The following is a 26,336-nucleotide window of genomic DNA, read 5'->3' as shown; positions in this document are numbered from 1 at the left end:
ATTATTGAATTCATGAGTCAATTGAAGTTAGACCACTATAGAAAACCTGGGAGCACTAGATGGCCGTCTCGTTCTAGTATGAGACTCCTCAATAGTGCGCATCCACGATCCTGCCTCGCGAGTTCGCACCCAGGATCTATCAGTCTAGTGGTTAAGCGCTCGGGAGCGAAACTAATAGGTTCAGGGTTCGAATCTCGCGAGGCAGGATGGTAGATGCACACTGCTAAGGAGTTCCATACTAGGACGAAACGGCCATCTAGTGCTCCCAGGTTTTCTATAATGGTCTAACTTCAATTGACTCATGAATTCAACAAATAAATTAATATTTAACTATACTTTCCGTTGTGTAAACTGGTTATGAGCAAATATCATTACAGTTAATGTGTAGATTTCTCTATTGAAATGATTTATATTCAACTGTTCCCTCGTAATTTTTCAATCCACAAATAATATTTTAATTTCAAATTTCGATTTTGGCTCTGAACTTCTTTTCTGTCAAATAGTGTTAGGTATTTTGTTTTCTAAGAAAACTTTTTAAAACTAGTTTATACATTCTTTTTAGTCATGTGTGATATGTAGTCATTCTACTCATATTCTGTTGACAGATTAATTACCAACTAGGTGAGTTATGTATGCAATATAAGACTTGACATACTTGGTAAATTAAAACAAAATAACGAAAAAATACATGTCTTGTCACCTGTCTATAGCTACGTAAATTGAGTTAATGCAGTTAGTAAACTCAATGCAAAGTTCTTTTTCAGCCGAACTTGTAGTTTTAGCCAATAACTTTTGATCCAGCCACGAATGTCGAGAAAGCCGAAGGTTTATTTCTTTTCCAACCGATAATACAGAAAGAAAGGCGTATGTATTTATAAAAAGTTTTCGACGTTCCTTCGAGAATAAGCCGGTTAGCATACGAGCTTCATAAGGTTTTATTCAATAATGCGTAAAAGGTTTAAGTTCAAAATGGCAATTATTATGAAATTCTGTCGTGGCAGAACAGGGAATATTTTTATTCAATCTTTATACTTAATGCGTTTCCCGACAATATTTTAAAGCAAAAGAGGAAAAACCAACGATATTTAGTAAGTTTTTTCTGGTTGAGGATATTTAAGACAAATAAACTGATTAGGTGATTTTACGTCATGCGATGGGTATTTCTGTGTTTAGTTCACTTAGATTTATGCTATTTATAACATTTGCTCATCGTATTCCACTCTTCTGACTTGACACAAACTGATGGGTCTCACTTTATCTTCATGAAACTACAAGTGTCGCAAATGGCCAAATATCTACTAAGATTTTATTGATCACCATTATGTCAAATCTTCAGATAAATGAAGTTCAAAGTCTGAACATTACTATCACCGTTGTATTCTTCTGACCAGGCTAGTCGTAAAGATATTTTTCTAGTAACATGAATTACATAGTGTTTATAAAGGACGCATGAATAAAGTTAAACAGTCAAATTTATGAATTTGCACACGCTCATCGTAACCACTCCATACCCACCATTTAGAATGTTACATTTAAGTTATTATCGTCAATATATTGATTGATGGTTTTGAAAATTTTAAGTTGCCACCTTTTAAAGTGTTCGTTCTTCATTAAACTTATGTTTCCCTAACACTTTCCATCATTTAAGGGCAATTTATATCACTAACTGACATCAGGTAGAAAACCACTGAAAATAGTAAAACGTCGACCGTTTGTATCGTCATAGGTTTGGATACCACAACAGTTCACATCTACGATTTTGTATTCGATCAAACTCAAAACATTCCATTCTCATCGAATACATAATATCTTTCCACAGTTATCTCTAAATTTAAATGTTCGGTTATTAAAATTCAGTACATTTGTCATATAATAAACAATATGTGCAACCAATATCATTAGGTTAGTTTCTGTCTTATTTTCAATGTAGTTGACTCCACATATCATGATTTCAGACAATGTTAGTTTGTAATTGTACACAATCTTCATCAAACCATCTTAATAAACTATGACTATAGTTTCTACTAACTTCTATATGTATATTCCTACTTATAACTAGTTTATCTATGAGATACTTGTCAAAATGATGTAAATTGTTTGAAGTAAAATTTTTCTGTTTAATACTATTTAGATTAACACAACTGAAATGGATATAATTAAACAAGTTTCATAAAAGGTTGTACAATTTAATTTATTCAAATTCATTTAACCGTGAACAGTTCTTGTTCTTATCTGTGCTGATTGTTTTATTATGGTAAAGGAATGACTTCACACCCTTGTTACATCGACTATGGTAAAAGATTGTTGAGTGTTTTATTTTAAGTTTTAATCGGAATAATTGTATACATGAATATACTTACTGTTTAGACGTTTTTACAAAAGTTTGTTGTACTTACTATTAACAATTACTGTAATTTAAATGAAATTTTAATTTAAGGCAAAGTACAATTAAGTTATGTGTACTTTAGTAAATAATAAGGTTTCAGGAAAAAAATTAGTTAGTTTTATGAAAAAAAGGAACCGATCATTTGATTTCCTTAAAAATTATATTTGCCATAAGCCTAGTCTTGATATCGTTACAATTTATACCCTATTACCAACTCTCGTCACATTATTATTATTATTATTATTATTATTATCGTCACACTTGTGTTTCTCCTAATTCCTGCTTGCTCTTGTCATTTCTCTTCCACAACTGAAGTATTTCATTGTCAATGAAATTGTATTGCTTTTAGTTACTGTAGCATTAGTTATAGTCAGCTGTTTCTTTTTCCATTTTTTTCAACTGAAAGCTTTCAACCTTATATCGAATGTTTTAAAATTTACTTCAAAGGAAATCTTTGTATAGTAATAATAATAATAATAATAATAATAATAATAATGATAATAATAATAATAATAGTTATGTTATTCTTTGTCTGGCCTAATTGATCTACGTAATTAACTTATTAATTAAGTTTAATCACTGAATGTTTGTGAATAACCTTTAGCAAAGGTGTAATTAGCTTATAATTTTATGTCATATCAGTTGACGAGGCTTTAAATATTCATGAGATGACTTGGCTGGTTCATGTATTGTATATGCACAATCACCTCGATGTGTGATACTGGCGTAAGTATAGGTTGAAAGCTGGGGACGGGAAAATCAAGAAGTAAGATTAGTCCATGAAGTTGTTGACTACTAGTCTGAGCCATTATCATAGCTGTAGACCATTACTACCGGTTGACTGAGTCCTAAGGTTGTTAGTCAACAGTGTTCTTCTAGTTCATACACTCACCTGTCTTTGTTCTAAACAAGTACAATTTTCTTGATTGAATTTTTCGACAAAATCAATATTGATTATTGGTGAATTTATCTTTTCATCATGCAGATGGACCCACCTTTTAATATTCTTACAGATCTTAAACGTATTACTATTCATTGTTTACCTGCTTCTTCGGTTTATGAAATCATGAACCGATTTAATTTAAACCAACATTAAAAGCTAAAAGCACTGGACTGTCGTTTAATCTTAGTATGGGATTCTTCAGCAGTGTGTATTCACGATTCTGCGCGCAGGATTCGGACCCACAACCTTCCCTTTTGTGCACAAATGCTTAGTCTCTCGACCACTGAGCGGGCATCTACCTGTGTTAAGCCGCAACCTCCATCAATCTGCGACATCGCGCGACCATTTTCGATTGTCTTATGTTGCTAATATCTTCAATTTCCTTCATTCTAACTTTCTATTTATTAAACCCAATTTTCTGTTCTCATTTGAATTGTGGCTTATTGAACTAATTTGTATTCTTGCTTTTTAATTCTGTTCATTTAACATCCTAGCAACCGGAGATATTTTACTGACTAGTATTTGGTCGGTGATAATGAAGAGATTGGAAGTTAAGCTACTACTGAAGAACTGGTTCGCCATTCGACGTCTTGCTTTTTGTTTAATCAACCTCGTAGTAAAAATGTATCTCTTACGCCATTGTAATTCTATACTTATTTTACTTGTATCTATGCTACTTGTCATTCTGATTAAATTCAATATGGTTTCCGTACTTCTTCGCCTTATAGCTATAACTTTTCTCATATGAATATATTTTCATCACACAAATCTATATGTGTTTATCTGAATGATTAAAATCCTGATCTCTGTTTATTTTTACTTTCTTAACAGATCTCATCCATGGATGCGTTATACATTTTGTTCACTGACAGTATTTTTGATTTATTGGCTTTTTAATGGTTTTCTATTGGGTCTAACTGTTGGTTGTTTACTAACATATACATTCATTACAGTGTATAATTATTTGCATAGTCGTACAAACTATTCTAATCAAATTCTCTGTCCAATATCAGGATTGCCATTAGATTACTTATGCTGTTCACTGCATTATCGACAAGAACAAGAGGGCCAGTATCAAGGTTCACAATGGTGGCCAATCTATTCACCTGCTATGCCAAATTTAACTTCTATTTTAACTAACAACGCGAACAGTACTAATAAATGTATGCAGTTAAGAAATTTGCCTAATTTCACTGTACCAAATATGCTTGAAGAAGATGTTAGCAAATCAACTATCTCAGGTCCATTGGGAAATAGTTTAGGTTTTAAATATGACAATAATGGACGGCCCGTATACAAAGGATGGTTAAATGAGGTAGGTTATTAGAAGAAAATAAAGACTATCATTTTAATCAAATCATAATAAATGTCCTAGTTCTTTAATTTATAGTCGCTTTAAAGCTCATGAAAAACATGTATTCACCACTGATAAATTTTAAATTAGATAAGTGTTCTTTTGATATACTGGCACATTCAACTTTGAAGTGTCATCAATGAAATAATACGTTTCATAGAAAGAAAGAAAAAAGAATAAATGAAGTCCCTTATTTTTTAGAAAAAAAAAATCTCAATGTGCATGTGTAACTAGACATCATCAGTATATGCTATAAAAGCTCCTATTGCTATCAATTTAACATAAGCTACAAACAACAATAATCACTTGTTACGATAAATCTAACAATTAATTTCATTGTGATAGAAAATCATGGTTTTGCTTTTCAGGGAAATAATCATTAATAAATTGAGAAAACAAATTTGCCCTGATGTGATAACTAATATTCTTAATTTATGTCATTATCAGTTGTTGGTAATCTCGTTAATAATATCGTGTAACTTTCCATCGTTTATATTCAGGACTACAACCGATCATTCTCTGTCCTCATATATTTGTGGTGGATGGATTGTTTCGATATGGATTTATATTTAGTATGTGGTTGGCAGTGGAATTCAGTACGCGGTATTCAGCCTTTTTGGTAGTCATCAATCGGATATACTCTCATTACAGTGTTGATCTCTACATTGACACTCAAATTCAGTACCTGTCACTTCGAACCCTTGACATAATGATATATCGAGATAACTCACTCACTAAATGATACACCTCAACTTATCTTTCTGTTGTCTAGTGTTCAAACTCATCTAATCACAAACTAACTCGGCGATCAACAAATACCTGTTCATATTTTAGACTTAGGTATAGATTTTATCGTGAAAATTAATGATTCTAGGTGGAGCATGATTAGTACTTGCGACTTAATAACTGAAACATTGACCTTAACAACTGTATTGATTTCATGCACGTAGTTTCCTTTATCAGCTTAAAGAGAGCAGAAATAAAACGTTGAGCAGTATATCATGAGCTCATTTTATTTCCTTTGATTCTCGTCAACTGCTTAAAAACTGTAACATTTAAAAATCGCTAAATGGGTTTAAATTATTTACAGTAAGGAGTTTCTTAGAAGTTTGAATGATCGATACAGAGGTAGTGGCAATAGATTCTTGACTAGCCTAATAAACGCTCATCAAGTAATAGCTTGATAAAAATAATGCTGCTAAACATGAACTGAGCAAGTCGATATGATTCCTAATCTTTGAAAAAAATTCCATTAGTTTATTTACATTTATACTACATACGTCAATAGACATTTGTTTACGTTTAAATGCTGGCAGTGGTGCCAGAGAAGTCCTACTCACTGCCTCCTCGCGGAGGGAATGTTGTTTGTGAAATTGTGAGGACGAAAAGCGAATGTCCGGCACTTTAACTGGGTTGGTGAATACGGAGGATCCACCTAGGGGAGTTGGAAAACCCTGATTCCAAACCAATAGTGCACATGGGCTCTAGTATCCTAAGAGAACAAATGGAGCATGAACCTATTGTTGGTCACCGGCTACCATGGGACTGCATCTCCTGACGTTGCTCCACTGCCTCATGGATTAGACATTCAGGTCAAGGGCCCGGGTGTGATGACCCCTTAAGGAAACCACCTACTACGGTTTGGACACCCGGGTATTATCCCAGCCCTCACACAAATCGAATGATAAAGTGTGACACTCACATATTTGAACCTCCTTGTGCCAATATTTATATTTTTAAATAAACAAATGAAATAAGTACGAAGTATTTATCTGTTTTTTCCCTTAATAAAGTTGTCATATACCTTCTATACCAAATAGTATGTGTATCTACTTTTCTACAGATTATTCATTATGATCCTGAAACTCATCATATTGGCAAAACATTTTCTGTCTTCCTCACGCTTGATGGTACACAATTACGCCTACAACGCCCAGAACATAATATTACTCGTAGATCTTTATGGAATGATGAAATCCCATCAACTACAACTATGCGATTCAAACAACAGCATATCTATGATTTAACTAATGCAACTGTTACACTCCTTCCATGTGGCTTAGTCGGCAAACGTCTATGGAGTAGAAAATATCCTATTTGTATCACCGTCTACACTGAAGGTAGATTCAAGGTAAATGCTAACATGAGAGTTATGTTTATCAATAATTGATCTTTTGTTGTAAATTGTTTTTTGTACATATTACGCCACACGTTGCTTTATGTCAATCAGTCGTGTGCAACGTAAAACCTGTCACATAGGGAGATACAATTATTTCAAGGCAAATACCAGAGTAGTAGGAGTAGTAACAGCATCAGTAGCAATATAATAAATTAGGCATAGAAAAAAGGGTCTAAGGAGGTTTCAGGACTCAGGGAAAGATAAAGATTGAATGCACCTGCACCATGAAATTTCAAAGTCTCCAATCACTGGTTATAATAATCATGTCGACCCCAACCAGGTAGTCTACACCTACTCACATAGCTAAGTTCACTTGACAATGACTTCATGGACTGGCGCCATATTTTGGTTTAACCGACCCCAGTTTTCTCCCAGCCTACTCCTAGATCAGATAACATCTCTCTTCGAGCTAGCATGTGGTTTGGCATATGAAACACATGTCCCAATTTCCTTAGTTGACGAAAATCTACTGCGTCATCAACCAATTTGCCATCTTCATTTAGTACCTTATGCCTAACCTTAAGATTCCTCACTCATTGGTCCGAAAATGCTCAAGTAATGCTTTGAAGTTACTGATATTTGAATACTGGTAACCCACGAACATTCTATATTCTCAAGGGCCATATTTCACATCTTTAAATTAAAACAAACCGAACTGTTTTGTGTTGACTCGTCCTTTGGTCGGTAGATAAAATCTGTCCAAGGCTTTACAGAATATATTTTTTACGAACTTAATGTATACTATATTGTATATCAGTTTCTCTGACCATATCACTTTATTTCAAAGTATTTCGCTTTTGTTTGTATGTAACTTTAGTGTCAATACCTGTTCGCCTTGTTTGGATCTTAAAGACTTTTTCACTTTAATTCTCAATTACTCGACTAAAGAACGTTTGAAAATCATTTTAGCCATGTTTTATTTTGAAATGTATTCCGTAACAGTTAATAGAAACATGATGATATTAGAGAGGTTTTGATAACTACATCTCTAGACCCAACAGTTAGGGACTTATTTATGTAATTGTTCATAGCTTTATTTATGTTATCAATAGATGTATTGTGATTGCGGAAAGAAGCCTTGTGGATTCAGGTTTCAGAAATGAGACAGCTATTTCCCAAACTATAGGGAATTTTTACTACATGCTGTAAAACCTAAAAATGTTGCGTCAGAAAATAACTCATAAATGCATCAGGGTAGTTTGATTTCTTCCAGTGTATTCTTGTAATTTTCAATTTACTAGTTTCTTTGTCTATAAATTATGATTTGTAGGTTATTTTTATTTGGTCTGGTGTTGGTAGTTTCAGGGAATAACTTCTGATCATTCTATGACTAAGAATAGCCATGCACAAATCATCCTGTCAGCTACATTCTTTCACTTTCCTTCATCATTAAAATGATGTTGTTTTCTGACTTGACATTCAAATATTCCATTACGAAGTACGTATGTTATAATGAAAACAATATGAATTTGTAAACTGTAAATCACAACGTTTCACTCGTGTTTACATTATGATTTGTTTGTTTTAATGAAAAATACATTCTGCTCTTTTTCTACAGCGCAAAAATGAAAGACTTGATTCACTACCATCATCGACGAGCTTTCCAAATATCATATTATCTACTAGCTGTAATATAGCAGTGAATGAATCCTCTGACTTGACCATGGATACATCTATTCCATCAGCTGGAGATATGGAGTTCCCTGATGATACTAGTATCAATGTATTGCAAACTTCAAGCAAATCAAATATGAAAAATTTATATTTGTTTGGAAGAACATGTCGCGAAAAAGAAACATGGTACCGTAGACTGAAAGCTGCCTCATTAGGCACACCTCTTATATGGACACCTCAGATGGTAAGAAAATATTTTTTTTAGGTATATTGCAAATTGACAATTTTTTATAAATCTCTTTGACCAGGTGACGTAATAATACCTTGAAAAAAAAGTTCCGAGACCACATTTTTGGAATTACATTTTGTGATGTTTTAAGAATTTTTGTCAGTGATCTTATGGATATGACGTAAATGTGACCAAGTAATGAAATTACATTATATCACAAATTGAGATAAGCTGAAACAAATTATTCTTCTAATGTTCAGTTACAAAGTCTAAATTGCATTATTTTCTACTGAAACTGATCACTGTGTTCTACTTTAAAATACTTGTTATTCTGTGTGACACATGCCTAGCATAAGTTGGTAAAATTCTAATGGCATACAACTGTAATTTCGATCTAATAAGATTAACTCGCATGTCATTTTGCTTTCTGAATTTCCTAGATAATTTTTGATGTGTTAATCAATCAAATTATCTCAAATATTCTAGAACTATCAGTCCAAGCAATTACAAAATCCCCATTAAAACCCTGATGCCTAAATTCTTTCACATTGCGAACGGATTATTAGATAATGACTGACAATTCATTTTCCAGCAATAACAGTTTAAACTTAGACATTGATATTGTTAGATTACCAACTCAGTGGTCTAGAGATTAAGCGCCCGTGAATGTGACCGAAGGTCCTGGGTTCGATTCCTGAGCGCAGGATCGTGGATACACACTACTGAGGAGTCCCATGCTAGGACAAGGAGGTCGTCTAGTGCTTCCAGGTTTCCCATAGTGGGCTAACATTGTTCGATTCATAATTTAAATGAAATAACAATTTTGTTTACATTCACCAAATTGAACTATTGGCTGGATCATTACCCATAAGTAATTCTAAGCTTAGCAATTTTGTTTTATTCCTCCAACGAATTTCGATCTTGGCCATATTTTTGGATTTATAGTTGAAGAACTTATTGAGAAGAATATTCTTCATATATATATATATATATATATATATATATATATATATATATATATATATATATATATATATATATATCGAGTTCTTTTTGTAATGTGATTGGGATTTTTCAAAAAGATAGCCCCAATCGGTACTAGGCACAATTGCTTTCATTATATGTAGATTGGTTTCATTAGTCACTATATCATCAATGCTTACATAATCACTTTCAGTTTTCGTCCCTCACATCTAATTCGTTGATAACACCACGTAATGGTGAAGCTTTATGTACTGTCAAATAAATTATTTTCACTTTTTGTTTAACCCCAATTTTTATCAGTAATCTATTGAGGTATCTTTTAATTGTGAAATTCATGATCATGGTGGTTTGGCGGATAAATATTCTAAAGATCAAACGTAAATCTATTTTTACGACTATTATGGTTATTACAATTTTTCTGTAAATTATAACATGCCCACTATACTGGGCCATACAATAATTAATCCTGTAACACCAAGTTATTCTTTTGATATTGTTAGAGTCAATGTTTTTTAATAATGATTTTTCAGTATTGAACTTTATTACATTGTTTTTATAAACTTGATGGTTAAATCAACTCATCCGTTTCCCTCTTATTTGTTTATAGGCTGTACAACATTATCTTTTGGCATCAGATATTAATAATAGTAATAATAACGTTGGTTTACCGGATTATTTAAGTGGTACTGCCACAACAGCTTCTAATATCATTTCTAATCACAACGACAGCACATTGAGTGACGATGAGAGTCAACCTGATGGAAATACATTATCGAATCTGATAACATGTTCTGATTCAGCTGCCAGTATCGCTAATACTGATGTTGTTACCACTATTACTACTACTATTAGTAGTAATAATAGCAATAGTACTCCCACTGGTTTAAGCAGTACAACCAATACTAATAGCACTTATTCATCCAGCATAAATCTTTCAAATTATGGCGCTTCAATACCTGGGAATCGTGAACCAGTCTATGTTTCATATGTCCGATATATGGCTAAATTTATGCCCGCCAATTGGCTTGTACGAAGTGCACAAGCATTAAAATTAAATGTTAATCAAATTAATTGTGATACAAATATGATATGGCTTAATGCATTAATTGGTCGTTTGCTATGGGATTTTCTTCGTGAACCTTATTGGTTAGAAAAGATAAAAAATAAGATTCAAGCAAAGTTGAAAAAAATACATGTAAGTAGTGTGGATTTGTATTTTGACATTTTCTTATTATTTCAGTTGCCTATTTTTTTAAACCTCCAACATAATTGATGTAGTTGTGAATTATCACAAATTAACATTGATAGATTATTACTAGTGCTATGTGAAGATGGAATCACCGAAGTTCTTCTATAAGATTTAATTTAATAGTAAAAATGAAAACTAATTGGTAACGTTTATCGATAGTTGTCCTCCATTAAATTGTTATTAGAAGTCCTAATTTGTATTTTGTCTTTTGTAACAGAAAGTATAATCTCTAATTGGAAAGCCTTAGTATCTTAGATTCGTCTCTAAGAGCGATAGACGTCAGTGTTGACTGTAAGAAATCATTAAGTAATACGATATAGAAAGAAACAATGTATTCTAACCTTTTCCAATTTGTATATGCAAATATTGTAATGCTAGTTTTTCCTTGTTTCTAGGCGTAGGACAACTTGGTTAGTGATATATTGGAATAGTATATCTCTTTTCTCTTCCCTCAGTTAGGATATTTAATGAGACTTGAACCTTTTTATTATTATCGTGTTAAAAACCGATCAATGTTAAACTACCATTGAAAACCTGAAAGTATTGGACGACCGTTTCATCCTAGTGTGGAAAAAGCATATTTTGGCGTCCTATTCTAAGACGAAACGGCCATCCAGTGCTTCCAGGTTTTCAATGGTGGTCTAACATTCATCGGTTCATAATTTTAATGAAACTTGACGACCCCCACAACCCTATACTAACAAAGATATATTCCACCGAATTATTATACAGAATAATGTTAATGCTTAAGAAATTTATATATAGGAATTTTACATGTTAACAAATAGTTTTTAAAATCATTCTATTTTTTGTTTTATCTCTGTCCAAAAATATCATAGCTTCCAAATTTCATCAATGAACTCACTGTCGTTGATATTGATTTGGGCTCAGAAATACCTGTACTAAGACGTATCGGATGTCCTTATCTGGATGCACATGGTCTATGGATTGAAGTGGATGTTGGTTATGCTGGAGGGTTCTCATTTGCTTTGGAAACAAGTGTAAGTAAATTAAACGGAGGAAAGCAACTTTGGGAGTAACAATTTTTAAAATTACATTTTTCAATGAATGTAAAAAGTTTAAAATCTCATGCTCCACACCAATTTACCTGTGCATCAGTTCAACATACGAGTTATCTCATTTGACACAAACTCCCCTTATTCTGTTTCATGTATAATTCTTCTCCTAAGGAATTTTTACGAACATCTTGATGTGTGCTTCTAAAAAATTGACATAATGAAAGCCGATGTTAAGGTGTTTGATGTGGTTGGCCAATAAAAAGTGTCTATTTAGAGTAATTGTAAAAATTATGTTAAACTAGTAGTGTACGAAAGCTCCAGAAACTAATGTACAAATTCACTCTGGTCACCAACTACACGTGACGTTTCACTTTTTTATGTATTATATTTTTAATTCACCTTGTCGGATTCCAAAACAAAAGCACTTGGTTGAGCTTATGTTTATGTGCGCGGATATTATCACACAGATGCATGGCCGTGTGTGTTTGCTCCCTTATGTTTTCTGAATGCTAGGCCTAAATACTGACCATAAGATTAGTTTGTTTGGATTAAATTTAGCTACCTCTTATACCATTTGACGTAATAGTCGTTTTTGTTATTAATTTTTATCGGAAATTTAATTTCTGGTGCTATCCTTTACTACATACTGTTCCAGACTGTTCGGAACTGAGTCATTAAAAAGGAACATGAACTGCAATTATTATTATTATTATTATTATTATTATTATTATTATTATTATATTTTGTTTCATTAACGTGTGTTTCGAGTAATCTCTATTGGATAGCTATGTTGATAACTTCCGGACTCGTACTATGTTTTGATTATTTTCTGTCCGGATTTTGGGGATTCTTAGTTTTTAGAAAGTCATTAGTTTCTTAATTCGATATTTAGAGATTACCTAACTAAGCATGTGTAGATTGACTTGTTAATCAACATTTCACTTTTTGATGTTAATTTCATTATGACTCAATGATCAGTTTGCATAAAATATTATTTAGTAATTTATCTTAACAAAGTAATTATTCCTTCGACAGTATTTATCACGGATCAGTGTCAGTATTATTATCACGAGCCCACTAGTTACTTACTTCAAGAGCAGTCATTGGAGTTCTAATAGGAAGTCGTAGCCGGTGGAGTCCAATGATTAAATGATCGTTGCTTCATGTAGCAAACTGTACTAAAAGAGAAATATGTTTTATTGAACGTCTACAAAATTGTTTAATTGTTTGCCGCTTGTTACGAGTTCTTAAATTGAATGAACGCTGCTGATGAGTTCCACAACAGGTTCAGTCCCAGTGTTGTATATTTGGATTTTTTGAGGTTTATCGTGCTAGGTATTTGCAATAAACTACAGTGTAACTCCTTTGATCAATACATATCAATCACGCAGTTTACCTCTGACTGACCTTGGAGAATTGTAAGCCGTTGGATACACGTAACTCAGGATCATTTTCAAATCCACCTTTCATAAATCACTCGCCTCTTCAAGATAATATATTCCTTAGCTTTAGCTAAATATTTATCAGAAAAATTTGAGGATTTTTAAATTATTATTTCTTCTTTTGAGTCCCATAATTTACGATTACTATGCACTAGATTTCATGTTGAGAAAATCATTTACAAAGTTGAGGCTTTGAGACACACTTTTATTGTATGTAAATAATGTTGGTCCTACACAGCTCTCCAAGTTAAAGTTGGTGGAAGGTTGTTCGAACAAGGGATTCAATGGTTACAGGTCGAATGCTTTAAGCACAGCCATGATAACTAAAACAAATTTGTTTAAACTTAGGGTACATAATACATATATAAATGTTTGTGTTTACTCAATGAGAGATATGTGTCTTAACTATATTAGGACATACTTTTATTTCATTAGTTCGTGTGAGTTTTATTCATTTTACATCGATTTATGAGGTTGAACAGTATTTCAACCCATTTTATACATTGATTGGTTTTTTTTAATTACCAAGGGGCATCGATCTCTTCATAAAAACCAACGTAACAGTAAATCAATAATCCATTAATAAACAATGTTAAAATGGGGTCTATATTCACAACGTATTGATAATAGCCTGTTATATATATACCATGTTGTATCTTGAGTTAATAACAATTTCCTGTTAATTTTCTCAACAAACAAATTGTTTCATACTCTTTATCTCTGAAAATAAATGACAGCTATATAAATGAGAGTAGGAGAAACAAAATATCTAGATTTGTATGCATGAGAATTTAATGTGTTAGTAGAATATTTTATTTTTCACTATTCTCTCAGCTCTTCCCAAGTCGTTATTTTGTGTCTTCACCTATAATTGTTATAAGCTTATCGATTTGTGTGCATGTGCATGGCTGTGAGTGTTTTCAACAACCAATTAATAAAATTTGTAAAACCTATTGTGTCATGTAAACTGTGAGTTTTTAACGTCCTACATATGGTTCTTGTTCCTACTCTACTATTTATTGTTATTATTATTATTTATTATTAATGTACTTAATACTTTGATCAGCATATAATGTTAGGATAATATGAAGGAAAAATTCCGTACCTGAACTTATTTTGTATCCTTTTGTCATAACTTAATAACTATTTGTTTACTTATTCCCTAACTATGCATTACGTTCAATATTTATGATGTAGATTGTTTTTGTTAATCGATTGAACGTAGCACCCAGTTTTAGCGAGTTTCACACCCATTGATTGATATTAATCACCACTGAAATGGTCTTTCACTTAATTGGTCATTGTGTGATATAGTGGAATTTTGTTGGTTGTAGTAGGTGTCCTTCGGTTCTAGGTATTAACTCTCTTTAAGTTGATCAACCCTATCTCACATAGATGAACACATACTTCTTTAAGATCTCCATTCTACTTTTCAAATCATAAAATAAACCCATCACTTGACTAAAGGCTTAGAATAGAAGTGCAGTCACCAAGTATTTGTATGATCAAGAGCTAAACGTGATTATTTCTCTTTTAAGGATTAAATTCATAAATTTAAATTACTTTGCATCTATTTCAATGTATACAACTGGATAATATCATTAGCAATCACAGCTGTAGTATATTTGAAAGGTGAGGACATGAACATGTACTTTGTAAACAAGCTACATTGACATTCGTTTCTAAATTAACTTGGGTTACTAACTGATTAACTAGAGTAGAGCGCTTAATCTAAATAAAGCAGGGATATGAACCTAACTTTTCACAATGAAGTGTTTAAGTCACTCATCCACAGTTTTAAATGAATCGTATTACTTCTTAATGTGTAATTAAGTATCATCTATTTATCAAAGCTGACTCAATTAGAACTAATATTTATTTATTTTTAGTATTCTTCAGTGTTGGATGCTTCGATAATTCACTACATATTTCTTTGTTTGTTTAATATTTTTTATTTAGGTTAATTTAATGCGGTGGAATCAAAAACTTCGTGAAGAAAAAGATATTACCTATTCATCAGGTTCGATCGTTTATTTATTTTTTTCTAAACGAGATTTGTTCTATTTTTCCATAAAAGTTATGTGTTTCAAAAGTGAAATTTCGTAGCATAGCATTAAGCCTTGTGGTATATTACTATGATCTCTTCTCTTAAGCGTGGTTGGTACTACTGTCCATAAAAATGTTACACTTTGTAATTTACGTTGAGGACGACATGATTTCTGTAACCAATCGTTTGATATTTCAGATGAAATGACTCAGAATCAGTCTGAATGGCTCAGGTGCGTTCACTCTTTTTCATCTCTTAAGTCCTGAGTTTCAAAATTTTCTTGTATTTTTCAATCACATGGACTAATTCTTTCCCAAATCATACCATTTGTAGCTATCTTTTTCCTGCTACTCATATTGCCATTAATTCTATTTCTCTGGGATTTGTCTTGATTATTTCAAATTGTTGTGTTAATTTAGTGTGACAACATGAAGCACTATACATGTTTAACGGGTTCTACGTTTCATATGGCTAACTGACTTATTTTTATTGTATAGAATTTGATTTATTGATAAAGACTACAGATATAATAGCTCTGAGCGTTTTTGTGAAATACTCTGTAATTAATTTTTTTATCAGTCTCCCCTAATTCCAATGATAAAGTTGCAAATATAAGGTACTTTTGTCTTTTAAATGAACTATTCTTTTGTTTGATTTTGTCATCGATATTTTCCAAAAGCGTTCGGATTAATAATAATAATAATCTCCCCCTAAACATGTCAAGAAATGTAGCTGCATCTATCAGTAACGGTATACTTGCTATTGATTCTATGTACTTTGCAATGAAAGTTCCACTTATTTAAGAAGTGAGTTGGTTAGATTTCATGGGTGCGCAACGTCTACCACTGGCAGCCACACTTGTTCTTTTTAAATCAATTAGTATTCTCCACTTAATTGTTCATTATTAATAAAACTGCGCTTATATGTTAAAATTTAAACTTTTGCTTTTCATGGATAACATAATAAACTTGACCAATGAGACAGTAACAACACAGTTGAATGCCATTTATCTGCTTACCGACATAAAGAGTGATCACTTGTGAATAACATTTCAGTATTCATTTCAACTAGTATTCGATATATAAGTAAATATTTTTGAAACTATTCGATCTTTCGGGGGGGGGTGACGAATCTATTAACAAATAATGAAAATGTTTAGTGAGAGTCAAAGTGAAGCGTCAATAACAATCAACAACTGAAATTATTACCATCCAAGATTATCAAAACACAAAATCTTATACTATATGGTTGTAGGTAGTCATGTATCTTTGTGATTTTCTTTAAAATCTTTTACATGAGTATTTTTTTATGTAAAAAAAGATGAAAGTGCAATTAAATCAAACCCTTTTCTTTTTTCGTCCACATTCTCCCAGATAATTTTGCTCAAAATTCACTATCCAATGAATCTCTACCAAAAGTTCATTCTCGTTCGATAACAAAAATGGCCGCTTACTTATCTGATGAAGAGGACAGTGCTGATTCAACAACTGACTCTGAATTAGATGAAACAACTAATATTAGTCAAAATTCCAGTCCAATAAATAGTTTACGACCTGGGCGTAACTTACCATCCACAGGACTAATCATAGGTGGAATGAAATCCGGTGATAATGAACGTGTAAACCCTGAAGACAACAGGTAAAAGATTGCTATAATTTATAAAATAAATATTGGAAAAAGTCTCTGCTAGTTAAAACAACAAAGTCTCTTCATGTTTCTCAGCCGCTTGAAGGTGTTTCTTATTATCGGATGTTATGAGGATTTTAGAATTTTATAGTCACCATTACTGACTGATATTTTTTGGCAACCATTGAAAAATATGAAGCAATAGACAACGGTTTCGTCCTAGTATGAGTACCTCATTAGTGTTCATCCACGACCCCACGGAAGATCGAGCATATGACCTTCAGATCTCATCGTAAAGACTATCAGTTGTGTTGGTTGGTTGATAGAATGGATTTTAAATTATATTCTTTATATGCTGCGGTAAGAAAATACTAAAGATATAAAAGTCTCTGTCACAACTGCTGAAATAACAATTTTTATAGCGTTTTGAATCTCAGGACTAGTTGACTTCTCCCGTGAGTGTTTAGTGAAATTTATTCCATAATTAGACCTTTAAAGCAACATCACTCCTAAAAAACAAGTCTTTTTGTATGTTCATTGCTTGCTAGGCAAGTTTCTACTGGGGGTTGTCATTGAATGCTCTAATAATGTCATAAGTATAATGTCAGTAACTTCACTACTTACGGGCTTTGATTATGAGTATCAGTAAACGTGACCTTTAATTTAAAATATGATTTACTATAATTCGAATTTAAGTACTTATCAAAAATTTTCAACTTTTACTGTTATTGCAGCAGATCTATTTGTTTTAGTAAATTGGTCTATTAAAGCAATTGATAAACCCATTGTACATTTAATATTGAATATTTATTATCGTACGTAAAGCAAATTCAATGTTATGAACATATCTTAATTTCTGAAGTTTACTACTTTATATTCCTTTTTTAAATTATTAAGTCTTTCATGATCGAGTTTACCACTTTCAACCAGTAACATGCTACAGCTTATTAAAACAAATCGCTTTCTTTATGTAACCATCAATAGACTTGTTTTACTACTCAGAAGTCAAATCTTCAAGTAATTGAACAAAGTGAAATGATAATCTTATTTATATATATAAACAGATTTTGTAGTTAATTTAACAAAACAGAAGATAAACAGTAGAGTAGAATTATTACCAGTGCTTGCTTCTCAATTATTATGATGAAATGATAAATTGAATTGCAATATAGAGGTTATAATCAATTTATCATGAAAATAATTGTCTGTAGATTATTCTTTCTGATATCACCATTGAAAGCAACCTATGGAGTTAACTATTAAAACTGACTTATTTACGTATGTTAATTCTTACTAAAGCTTCTAACCACACGATTAAGAGATGCATAAAATGTGGCAATCAAAAACGCTAAATAATCTTGAATATGGTACTGTGATTATGAAAATATATGGCGGGCATGCATTACAAAGCAGGATACGTGAGTTGTCTACAGAATCTTTCGTATTAGTATAAATCAGATAAGGATGCTTCCTAAAATGGATATATAAAGGTTACTTACAACAACATAGGATAAACTATTTGATAACGAATAGCTGTGTCGAAACTACAAAGGTAGACAACAATCTAAAATGGGAATGAAGAGCGCTAGAATGGAAACTGTTACAATAAAATAAATGTTCAATGAGTACACTAGAATTGGAAACAAGTGTTATGAATGTAAAGAATATGCAATGACAGTGATAGATAAATTGAAGTTCACCAGTCCATGTGAATACTTGAAATATTGAACACTATGCACTCAAAAAGTATTACAATTGAAACTGATTACTGAAGTTGTAGTATAAAATAATACACAAGAAGAGAGCGAAGATAGGAAGCGCTAATCGATTCAGCAGCCTATTGCACTTATAAATTCACACAATTGAATATAAAGCGTAACTTCATCATATTACCTGGTCATCATTCGAAACTGCATTAATAAAACACTGTGTAGAGTAGCTAGCATTAAATAAAATTTTCTGTTTGGTGCTTCAAGTTAATCGGCATTAAGCCTTTAGATTATAATATCGTGATTGTTGACATTTAGATTTTCCAGTTTACTACAATTCTCTCCATTATTAGTTCACTGATCAAGTCTTACATTGTTTTATATGCAAAGATTTTTATTTAGATTGAGTTATATAAAAAATGTCATTCAAATCATTACAAATGTGTTCTGTCAGTAGACAGAATATTGATCATTTAAAATGTACACATATTTAATCTTTTACAAATAGGTGTTGCATTGACTGAACGATCTATTGACTTTGCTGTCATATAGTGATTTTACATTAGATTCCCCGTTTAGTGGAGAATAAGTTTCAGATATTTTGATTACAAATAAAAAGAACCTATTGAATTTCTGTTATACAGTTAGTGTTTTAGGAATTGAGTTATAAATACACACTTAATTTGTTAAATGCATGCTTGTATTAATAATGAATACTCATAGTTTCATTTGGAACTATAAAAAGTGTGTAAAATTTTAATTTATTTACTTTCTCTATAGTTAATGTTTTTATTTGTTAGACCATTTCATCAATTGAGGGATAATAATTTAACTTAATCTATTCTTGTTTAATTGATTCCATACATATATGTATGACTATTGTGCAGGTCATTTAATCGTCTTTCTCCAATTTCACCAAACCGGTATGTATCAATCTCTAAATAAGTAACACTACATTAGTGATAATCTTATTATTTGTGAACTAACTCTCTTTCTCTACTTCAACGCAGACACATAATCACATCTTATTTCTTCACCAGTTTCGTTTGTATTTCTGCTCAACATTTAATTCTATCTTAAAGCATTCACACAAATTATGCATAACTTTTTAATTGCATCTTCGTTAACATATTATTGTGTTTTTGTTTACTTTAGTTGGGTGTCATATCGCTCATTGAGCGTGTGTGTTTCTAACTAAACAGGAACCGAAACGATTAATAGTACCACTTGAAGAATCAATATTGTTTTCATAAAAATGAGTTACATATTCTTCTTCATGTAGGATTCTCTTTCTCTTTAGATTTCTTCAACATATTTTTTAACTCTTAGTTTATTTGTCGTACTCATTGTTATTTATTTTAGAAGAGTGTAAGTTTTGTCAATATTCAATAAGTTATCGCAAAACTCTTACTTTCATTGGTGATAAATTGATAATAAATACATGTAGTTGTTTTTTCTTATGATGCCCTTCCTCGTCTCGCAATATTCCGGTTAACAGCATATTATTTTTCATATGAAATCCACGCTCACCTATCGAACTTATGAAACATTATCCTTGGTCTTCTAAAGCTTCCCTTTAAACTAATGGTTCGAGGCTTCCAATGTTCGAAACATATCTCAGTTTGGATAACAGACTTTACAATTGTTCGCATGGTGTAGTTTTCAAACTAAATAAATTACTTTCTCAATAATTCAACGGTTTTTGTTATTTAAAGACTGCTATTGGAAAGTTCTCGATCTTTGTGTTCAATTTGAAGACTACAAGAAACTAAGACTGTTTTTGTCATGTTTATTCGTAAAAGGTTACTTTGGTAAAATAAAAGCAGTCGTAAATATCTCATTCATTTGATATCCTATCAAAGTTGAAATTTCTGAATTTTTGTATGGTAATGATGAAGTCGGTAACTGGAAGTTCTGCCACGACTCAAACCTTTGTTCATTTACAACGTTCATCTATATATGTTAATTAGTTTAAAAAATTGCAACCAGTTGTAACATAATATTATTGTTTACAAAAGAACTCCCGAACTATTCTGTTTGTTAATAAGTGAATACAATATAATGTTTTCTAAGCTGGATGGTTTTATCATGGATGTTTTGCGGTTTCTCCGGACAACATCATTCGCACATATTTCACTTTTGAGAGCACAGCACCTCTAAAGTTCTCTTCTTGAGCTACAGATCATCATCTCAGAGGTGACCGTAATTATCATTTGGTATTTCTTACGTAATATCATTGGTACACTTTTGATATCTCTGACAAAAATATTCCTTTAATAAAACGTTTCAGATAAGTTAGATTTGGTATACTAGGTCCTATATCTCATGTGTGACTTAAATTTGATGATTATATACAATGTAACTAGTGGAAAATATTTTGTTTAATCCCTGGATTACTATTGCATGATAAAGAACTATACCTCCTGTTTTTACTTTTCCTCTGTGTGTATGCGCTTCTGTTCTATGTAATCTGTTTATGTATTCAGCTTCGAACCACACTTTGTGTAACACCTACTCGAAAAAGGAGTCTTTTGACTAAAAACTACGGAGTCATCATTTCACATCGTTATTTGTCACCAGTAGTTTGGCGTAGATGATCGTTCACCTATCCATAGTTCAGAGAGCACAACAAATTTTACTCTGCATTTCTCTGACCAACTAGTATTTTAAATACCCATTTTATTCTTTTCTATAATTGTGCTAAAATTAAAACAAGCATTTGAAATTTGTGTATTTGACGTTTACTAACAATTAACTTATATTTTATACCGAAATCCTGGTGATACAATAAGTTGAACATAATTCATTTCATTTTACAGATTTCTTGATTTTAATGTTTCAATAATATTCCAATCAGTAGTAGTAGTAGTATGACTTTAATTGAAGCGATTTATTTATTTTTGTTGTTTTAAATAGATTATTTTTATATTTCAGTCCAGTAAATTTACAGCCTGTCTTACCGTCTCGTCGAAGGATTATACGTATTGTCGATCGCATCACCAAATCCTCATATTTTCAAAGAGCCGTTGATACAAAACTAGTCCAGCGTGGTATGGAACGTTTGTCAAACACACCAATTGTATTACAAGTTGAGGTATGTCCTTTTTCTCTGAACAAGATAGAGATAATGTAGATTATTAGAAGATTGACTTTAACATTCTGTTTTTTTTAATATCACTCTATCAATTTATTAATTGTTGACTGACAAATAAAGGATTGCAAAAAATTGTGCACTCTATACCTAATCAAGTGACACGTCAAAACCGAGAACCCTTAAGAATTCAATAATAACTGCCAAAAATGTCATGAAAACTTATCTAGGCTTCATCACTGTATATCACCAGTCATTTGTTTCTACGGTGTGTAATAATTAAAGCTGAAAAGTCTACTATTCAGTTTTCGTATTCTTGGATAGATCAACGATAGTTTAGATGTATGCTTTCGTATTTTTTTAGTCTTTACCATGAACTCTGTTTAATTTTAGGATCACTTAGTTTTTTTCTGACACTTAAATTTTCACAGACAATTGTGATATGATATCGGTAGTTTTTTATTGTTATTCTTTACGATGCAATGGGCTGTACCGTACATTTCATACTTAATTGTAGTACCTTTATTTTTTGCTGTTGTATTTACTCACAGTTAATACATAAGATCTCATCTGACTGAAGTATTCGTCCTAATAATGGGTTTAACTTCATGTATATAGACTACCCTAACATCTAGCCAGGAAACTAGGCACTATATATATGTATATATACCAACTGACTTTAAGTTTAAAGTAACTTCATACTGACCACTTCAAACTTTTAATAGATAGCTCAAATGACTCATATGTCATATATTATAATGAGTTGGTTATTTGTAATTAGCGAACACAACAGAACAAACTACGTTATTAATTATTATCCGAGAAATCTTTGTAATTAATTCTTTCATAATTTTACTCTCTTGTTTATACGGAAATTGTTATATCCTAGTGAAGGTTAAATTATGGGTATCTTCGGAGACCTATTGATGGACTGATATTATCTATATATTCTTATTGTATAATTATTCCGTAGCTAGATTATATATATCTATATTCCCTTTATTATAAGCTTCGTTTTGACCTATAGATTATGATTGTACGATTTACTGTTCTTACGTTATACTCAGTTTATTAATTACTGTCTCCCACGTTCACAGCCACCTTTGGCTATATTTTGTACGAGTGTTATTTTCCATTTTATGGTACATAGCGGTCTGTTTGGTTGATATATAAGCCCAGTATGTTTGAAACAAATGATTCGCATAGTGGAGGCTGTCGGTGGCATTCTGGACTCAAGTGGACGGGCTAGGCGAGGAAATGACCAATAGGACGCTGGGCTGATCGGACCGAACGAAAGTCATTGGTTTAGTACAAGAGCAAATAAGTCGTATTTTGATTGGCGAATAAATTACGTGGTAACTGGCGGGCCATAAAGCCACAGCAGAAACGTTTGTTATTTATGAAGTACTTAACATGAAATCCATCCATTTTATGTAACGAACTTATATGTTATATGTGGAAATTATATTTGAAATAATCTCAGCGATTGAAATTTAAATAATTCCAACTTTTCGTCCAGCTAACTTGTCTGGACTTCTTCAGGGTAATAATCAAAATCATCAAAGAAATATATAGATTTTTAACAATCAAAACCATAGTTTTATTATTTAAATTTCAATCGCTGAGATTATTTCAAATATAATTTTCACATATAATGACTTCTCTATACTCGTTGCCCAATTTCTGTCAAACTATTCGTTCTAATCTTGACGAATATTCATGTGAACTTATATGTTGTTGTTAGTTTATTTTATTATGAGGTATTTATCAATGTTCTCTCTAGTTGAGAGTGTAACATACGCTGTATTTATCATCTGAATATCACTTGGAGCATTTTGAATCTTTTATAAGCTTTCAGTTGTTATTTTACTTACAGAGGTAGTGTAGAAATTGACATTACTGTTTGTCGATCTACGTAACTACATTTCAAGGGCTACAGTTATTTAAGAATTTAAACATCTTGTCGAAGTCCATCTGTCTATTAAACATGAACACATGATCGAAAACTTTGACATCAATTTAAATTCGCCAAGAAACAAAAGTACGAGCTGGGCATTTTTCTTATTTGACTTTGTCTTCAAACGTGCATAAAATCCAAGTGAATATTCACATTTGTTTCTTAAATGTGTACTCCAGAAACAATGATATTTTTGTGACTAAAAAACTTAAAATCTTGAAATTTGAATTGTTTTGTAATGGTTAAGATTCTTCTCATACCAAACAGGATCTACGCGAAGTAGATAGATCGGTGACTATATATATTATAAGACTAAAAATTCGAAAATAATATCTGCTCAAAATTTAAAATAATAAAAAGAACGAAAAACTAATAACACTAGAGCGTACAACTGTAACAGTAGTGATTTCAGTCATCTATAGCCATTTGACTTGATGCGTTACTCGATTGTGACAGCAAACAGACTACAACTATATCGAGGACTATAACTGGGCAAATTTGTGACGTGGCCTAAACCATATAATCACTTTCCAATCTCATCTTAAAGAATGTAATCTGCTATGCTCATTTACATCACATCTTGTCGTGTACTTTACTACGTCAATCCTCTTCCCAATTTCTTGTTGTACAAATCTTGTGTGTTTATTTATATTGATCACAATATGCCACAGGTATTTTCATATGTTCATTTGATTTTAAATGTAATCAGATAAAAACTAAATTCTCCGATATGGTTCTGCTTTATCGTTATTATGTTTTTTTGGTTTATCAATACCTAGATACAAATGTTAAGTGGTACGCTTTTAGTCAATATCCCTCCACCGCCCAGTGATCGTCTGTGGTATGGTTTTCGTCCTGTACCTAATATACGACTTAAAGCACGTCCTCGTGTTGGAGAAAAAGTTGTTACAATGTCACGTATATTGGAATGGATTGAAAAGAAAATGATTCTTGAATTCCAGGTGATAAAATTTATTTGGGCGTATTTTTCGTTCAGAGGTCATTGTTTATCTCCTAGTATCAGATTGTGTTCATTACTTGGTATTTTCGACCGAATATTTTATTCATTTATCCTATCCTGATCGGTAATTATGGGTAAACACCAAAAGAATTATGTTGAATGTAAAGTCTCTGTCTAGCGGTGGAGTGTTAAAGAGCACAGTACAGTAAATTGTTCGCATCTACTGTTTCATGTTTGTTTTGAATGTAGGTTTTTTGAACAATATTTTGTGATATCGGCTTTTGAATATTCGTGGTAGAACTCCTTTATCCATCTCTTAGCTTTTAGCAGTTTTTTTTCAACGTGTCGAAACACTCAGCTCACTCGTTTGAATGTTCCCCCCCCCGAAGTGTATGATTTTAGGCGTTCGTGAATGAGTAGTCGGCTAATTTTACTGTACAATAAAGTGTTGGGATAAGCGTACCTGAAACTTCGAGTAGACATTGTTTATAGCAAATTAGTACGTCCCACTAATTGATTCTGTGAAACATAAGTCAACGACGTAGCAGCCGGTACAAATATTCATCAGTACAGATCTTAAGGATTCAGTTTTAGTCTCCGTCAGTTTCTATCAACAATTAACTCACGATTTTATTTATTTAAATATAAACATTGGTACAAAGAGGCACCATAATATATATGCACTACACAAAGAAGTTATTGAATTCGAGTTTGGACTCCGATGCTGCTGAGGCAGGCAGCTTTCTTATGAAGCCACTCCGAGCGTTTAATTCAGAGGTCCAATTCATCTAACAATGGAACAACGATAAGAGATGCAGTCCTTTGCTAACCGGTCACTAACATTAGGTTCATACGCTTTTTGCTCCCTCGGGATTCCTGGAGCCCACGTGCTGCATCGTTGGTTCGGAATTCAGGGTTTTCTAACTCCCCTAGATGGATGTTCGTATCCACCAACCCGATTTGACATTCGCTTTTCTTGCTCTTAATTTCGAAAATAACACCCCTGCTTTGAGAAAGCAGTGGCCATATGAGAGTATCCTGTGAGGTAGAGCAGAGGAGGGGCTACAGGAAGTAACGCGATTCTATATAGATAAAATGTCCATTTTTATATTTGATACATAAAGCGTCTATCAAGCATTCACTTCAGTTAAATTAGTTATACTGTTAAATATATCCTAAACTTGGTAGAAATATTGGCAAAAAATAAATATTTGTAATTACTTGAATATAAAAAAATTACTGGAAAACTCAAATAAGAACTTTCACTTATTCAGGTATGATTGTTGACTACATATTCACAACCCATCTGTCTTTTTTTGTTGCCTAATAGCATTTAGTTGTTTTACCGAATATGGATGATTTGAAAGTTGGGCTACTTTTATCCGATGCTACATCAGCAACATAAATAATCCGACACCAATTATATTCAATGATATCAAAACGGCTGAAGGATTAGCTTTTAATGATCCCTAATCACTATTACAAAGGGCTTCGATGAAAACTGATGTAATCTTATCATTCCTTGTTTTTTGCTTTTTCTGTTGCA

General features: G+C 32.1%; 1 protein-coding gene across 1 annotated transcript in view; it reads left to right on the top strand.

The window, feature by feature from the left end:
• Positions 1-26,336, top strand: part of TEX2 (Tabersonine 6,7-epoxidase) — a 51,704-nt gene extending 25,368 nt beyond the window's left edge. The window contains exons 6-16 of the mRNA XM_051210670.1: positions 4,161-4,644; positions 6,527-6,814; positions 8,421-8,720; positions 10,297-10,884; positions 11,778-11,939; positions 15,359-15,419; positions 16,820-17,084; positions 19,669-19,704; positions 21,716-21,875; positions 24,609-24,791; positions 26,121-26,336. Coding sequence (XP_051070685.1) covers positions 4,161-4,644; positions 6,527-6,814; positions 8,421-8,720; positions 10,297-10,884; positions 11,778-11,939; positions 15,359-15,419; positions 16,820-17,084; positions 19,669-19,704; positions 21,716-21,875; positions 24,609-24,791; positions 26,121-26,195 — 2,602 coding nt within the window. The 3' untranslated portion in view covers positions 26,196-26,336. The remainder of the gene's footprint in view (positions 1-4,160; positions 4,645-6,526; positions 6,815-8,420; positions 8,721-10,296; positions 10,885-11,777; positions 11,940-15,358; positions 15,420-16,819; positions 17,085-19,668; positions 19,705-21,715; positions 21,876-24,608; positions 24,792-26,120) is intronic.

The sequence above is a fragment of the Schistosoma haematobium genome, chromosome ZW (assembly GCF_000699445.3).
Source record: "Schistosoma haematobium chromosome ZW, whole genome shotgun sequence".
Taxonomy (NCBI): Eukaryota; Metazoa; Platyhelminthes; class Trematoda; order Strigeidida; family Schistosomatidae; genus Schistosoma; species Schistosoma haematobium.
The sequence above is the reverse complement of the archived record's forward strand: the minus strand, read 5'-3'. Positions and strand labels throughout refer to the sequence as shown.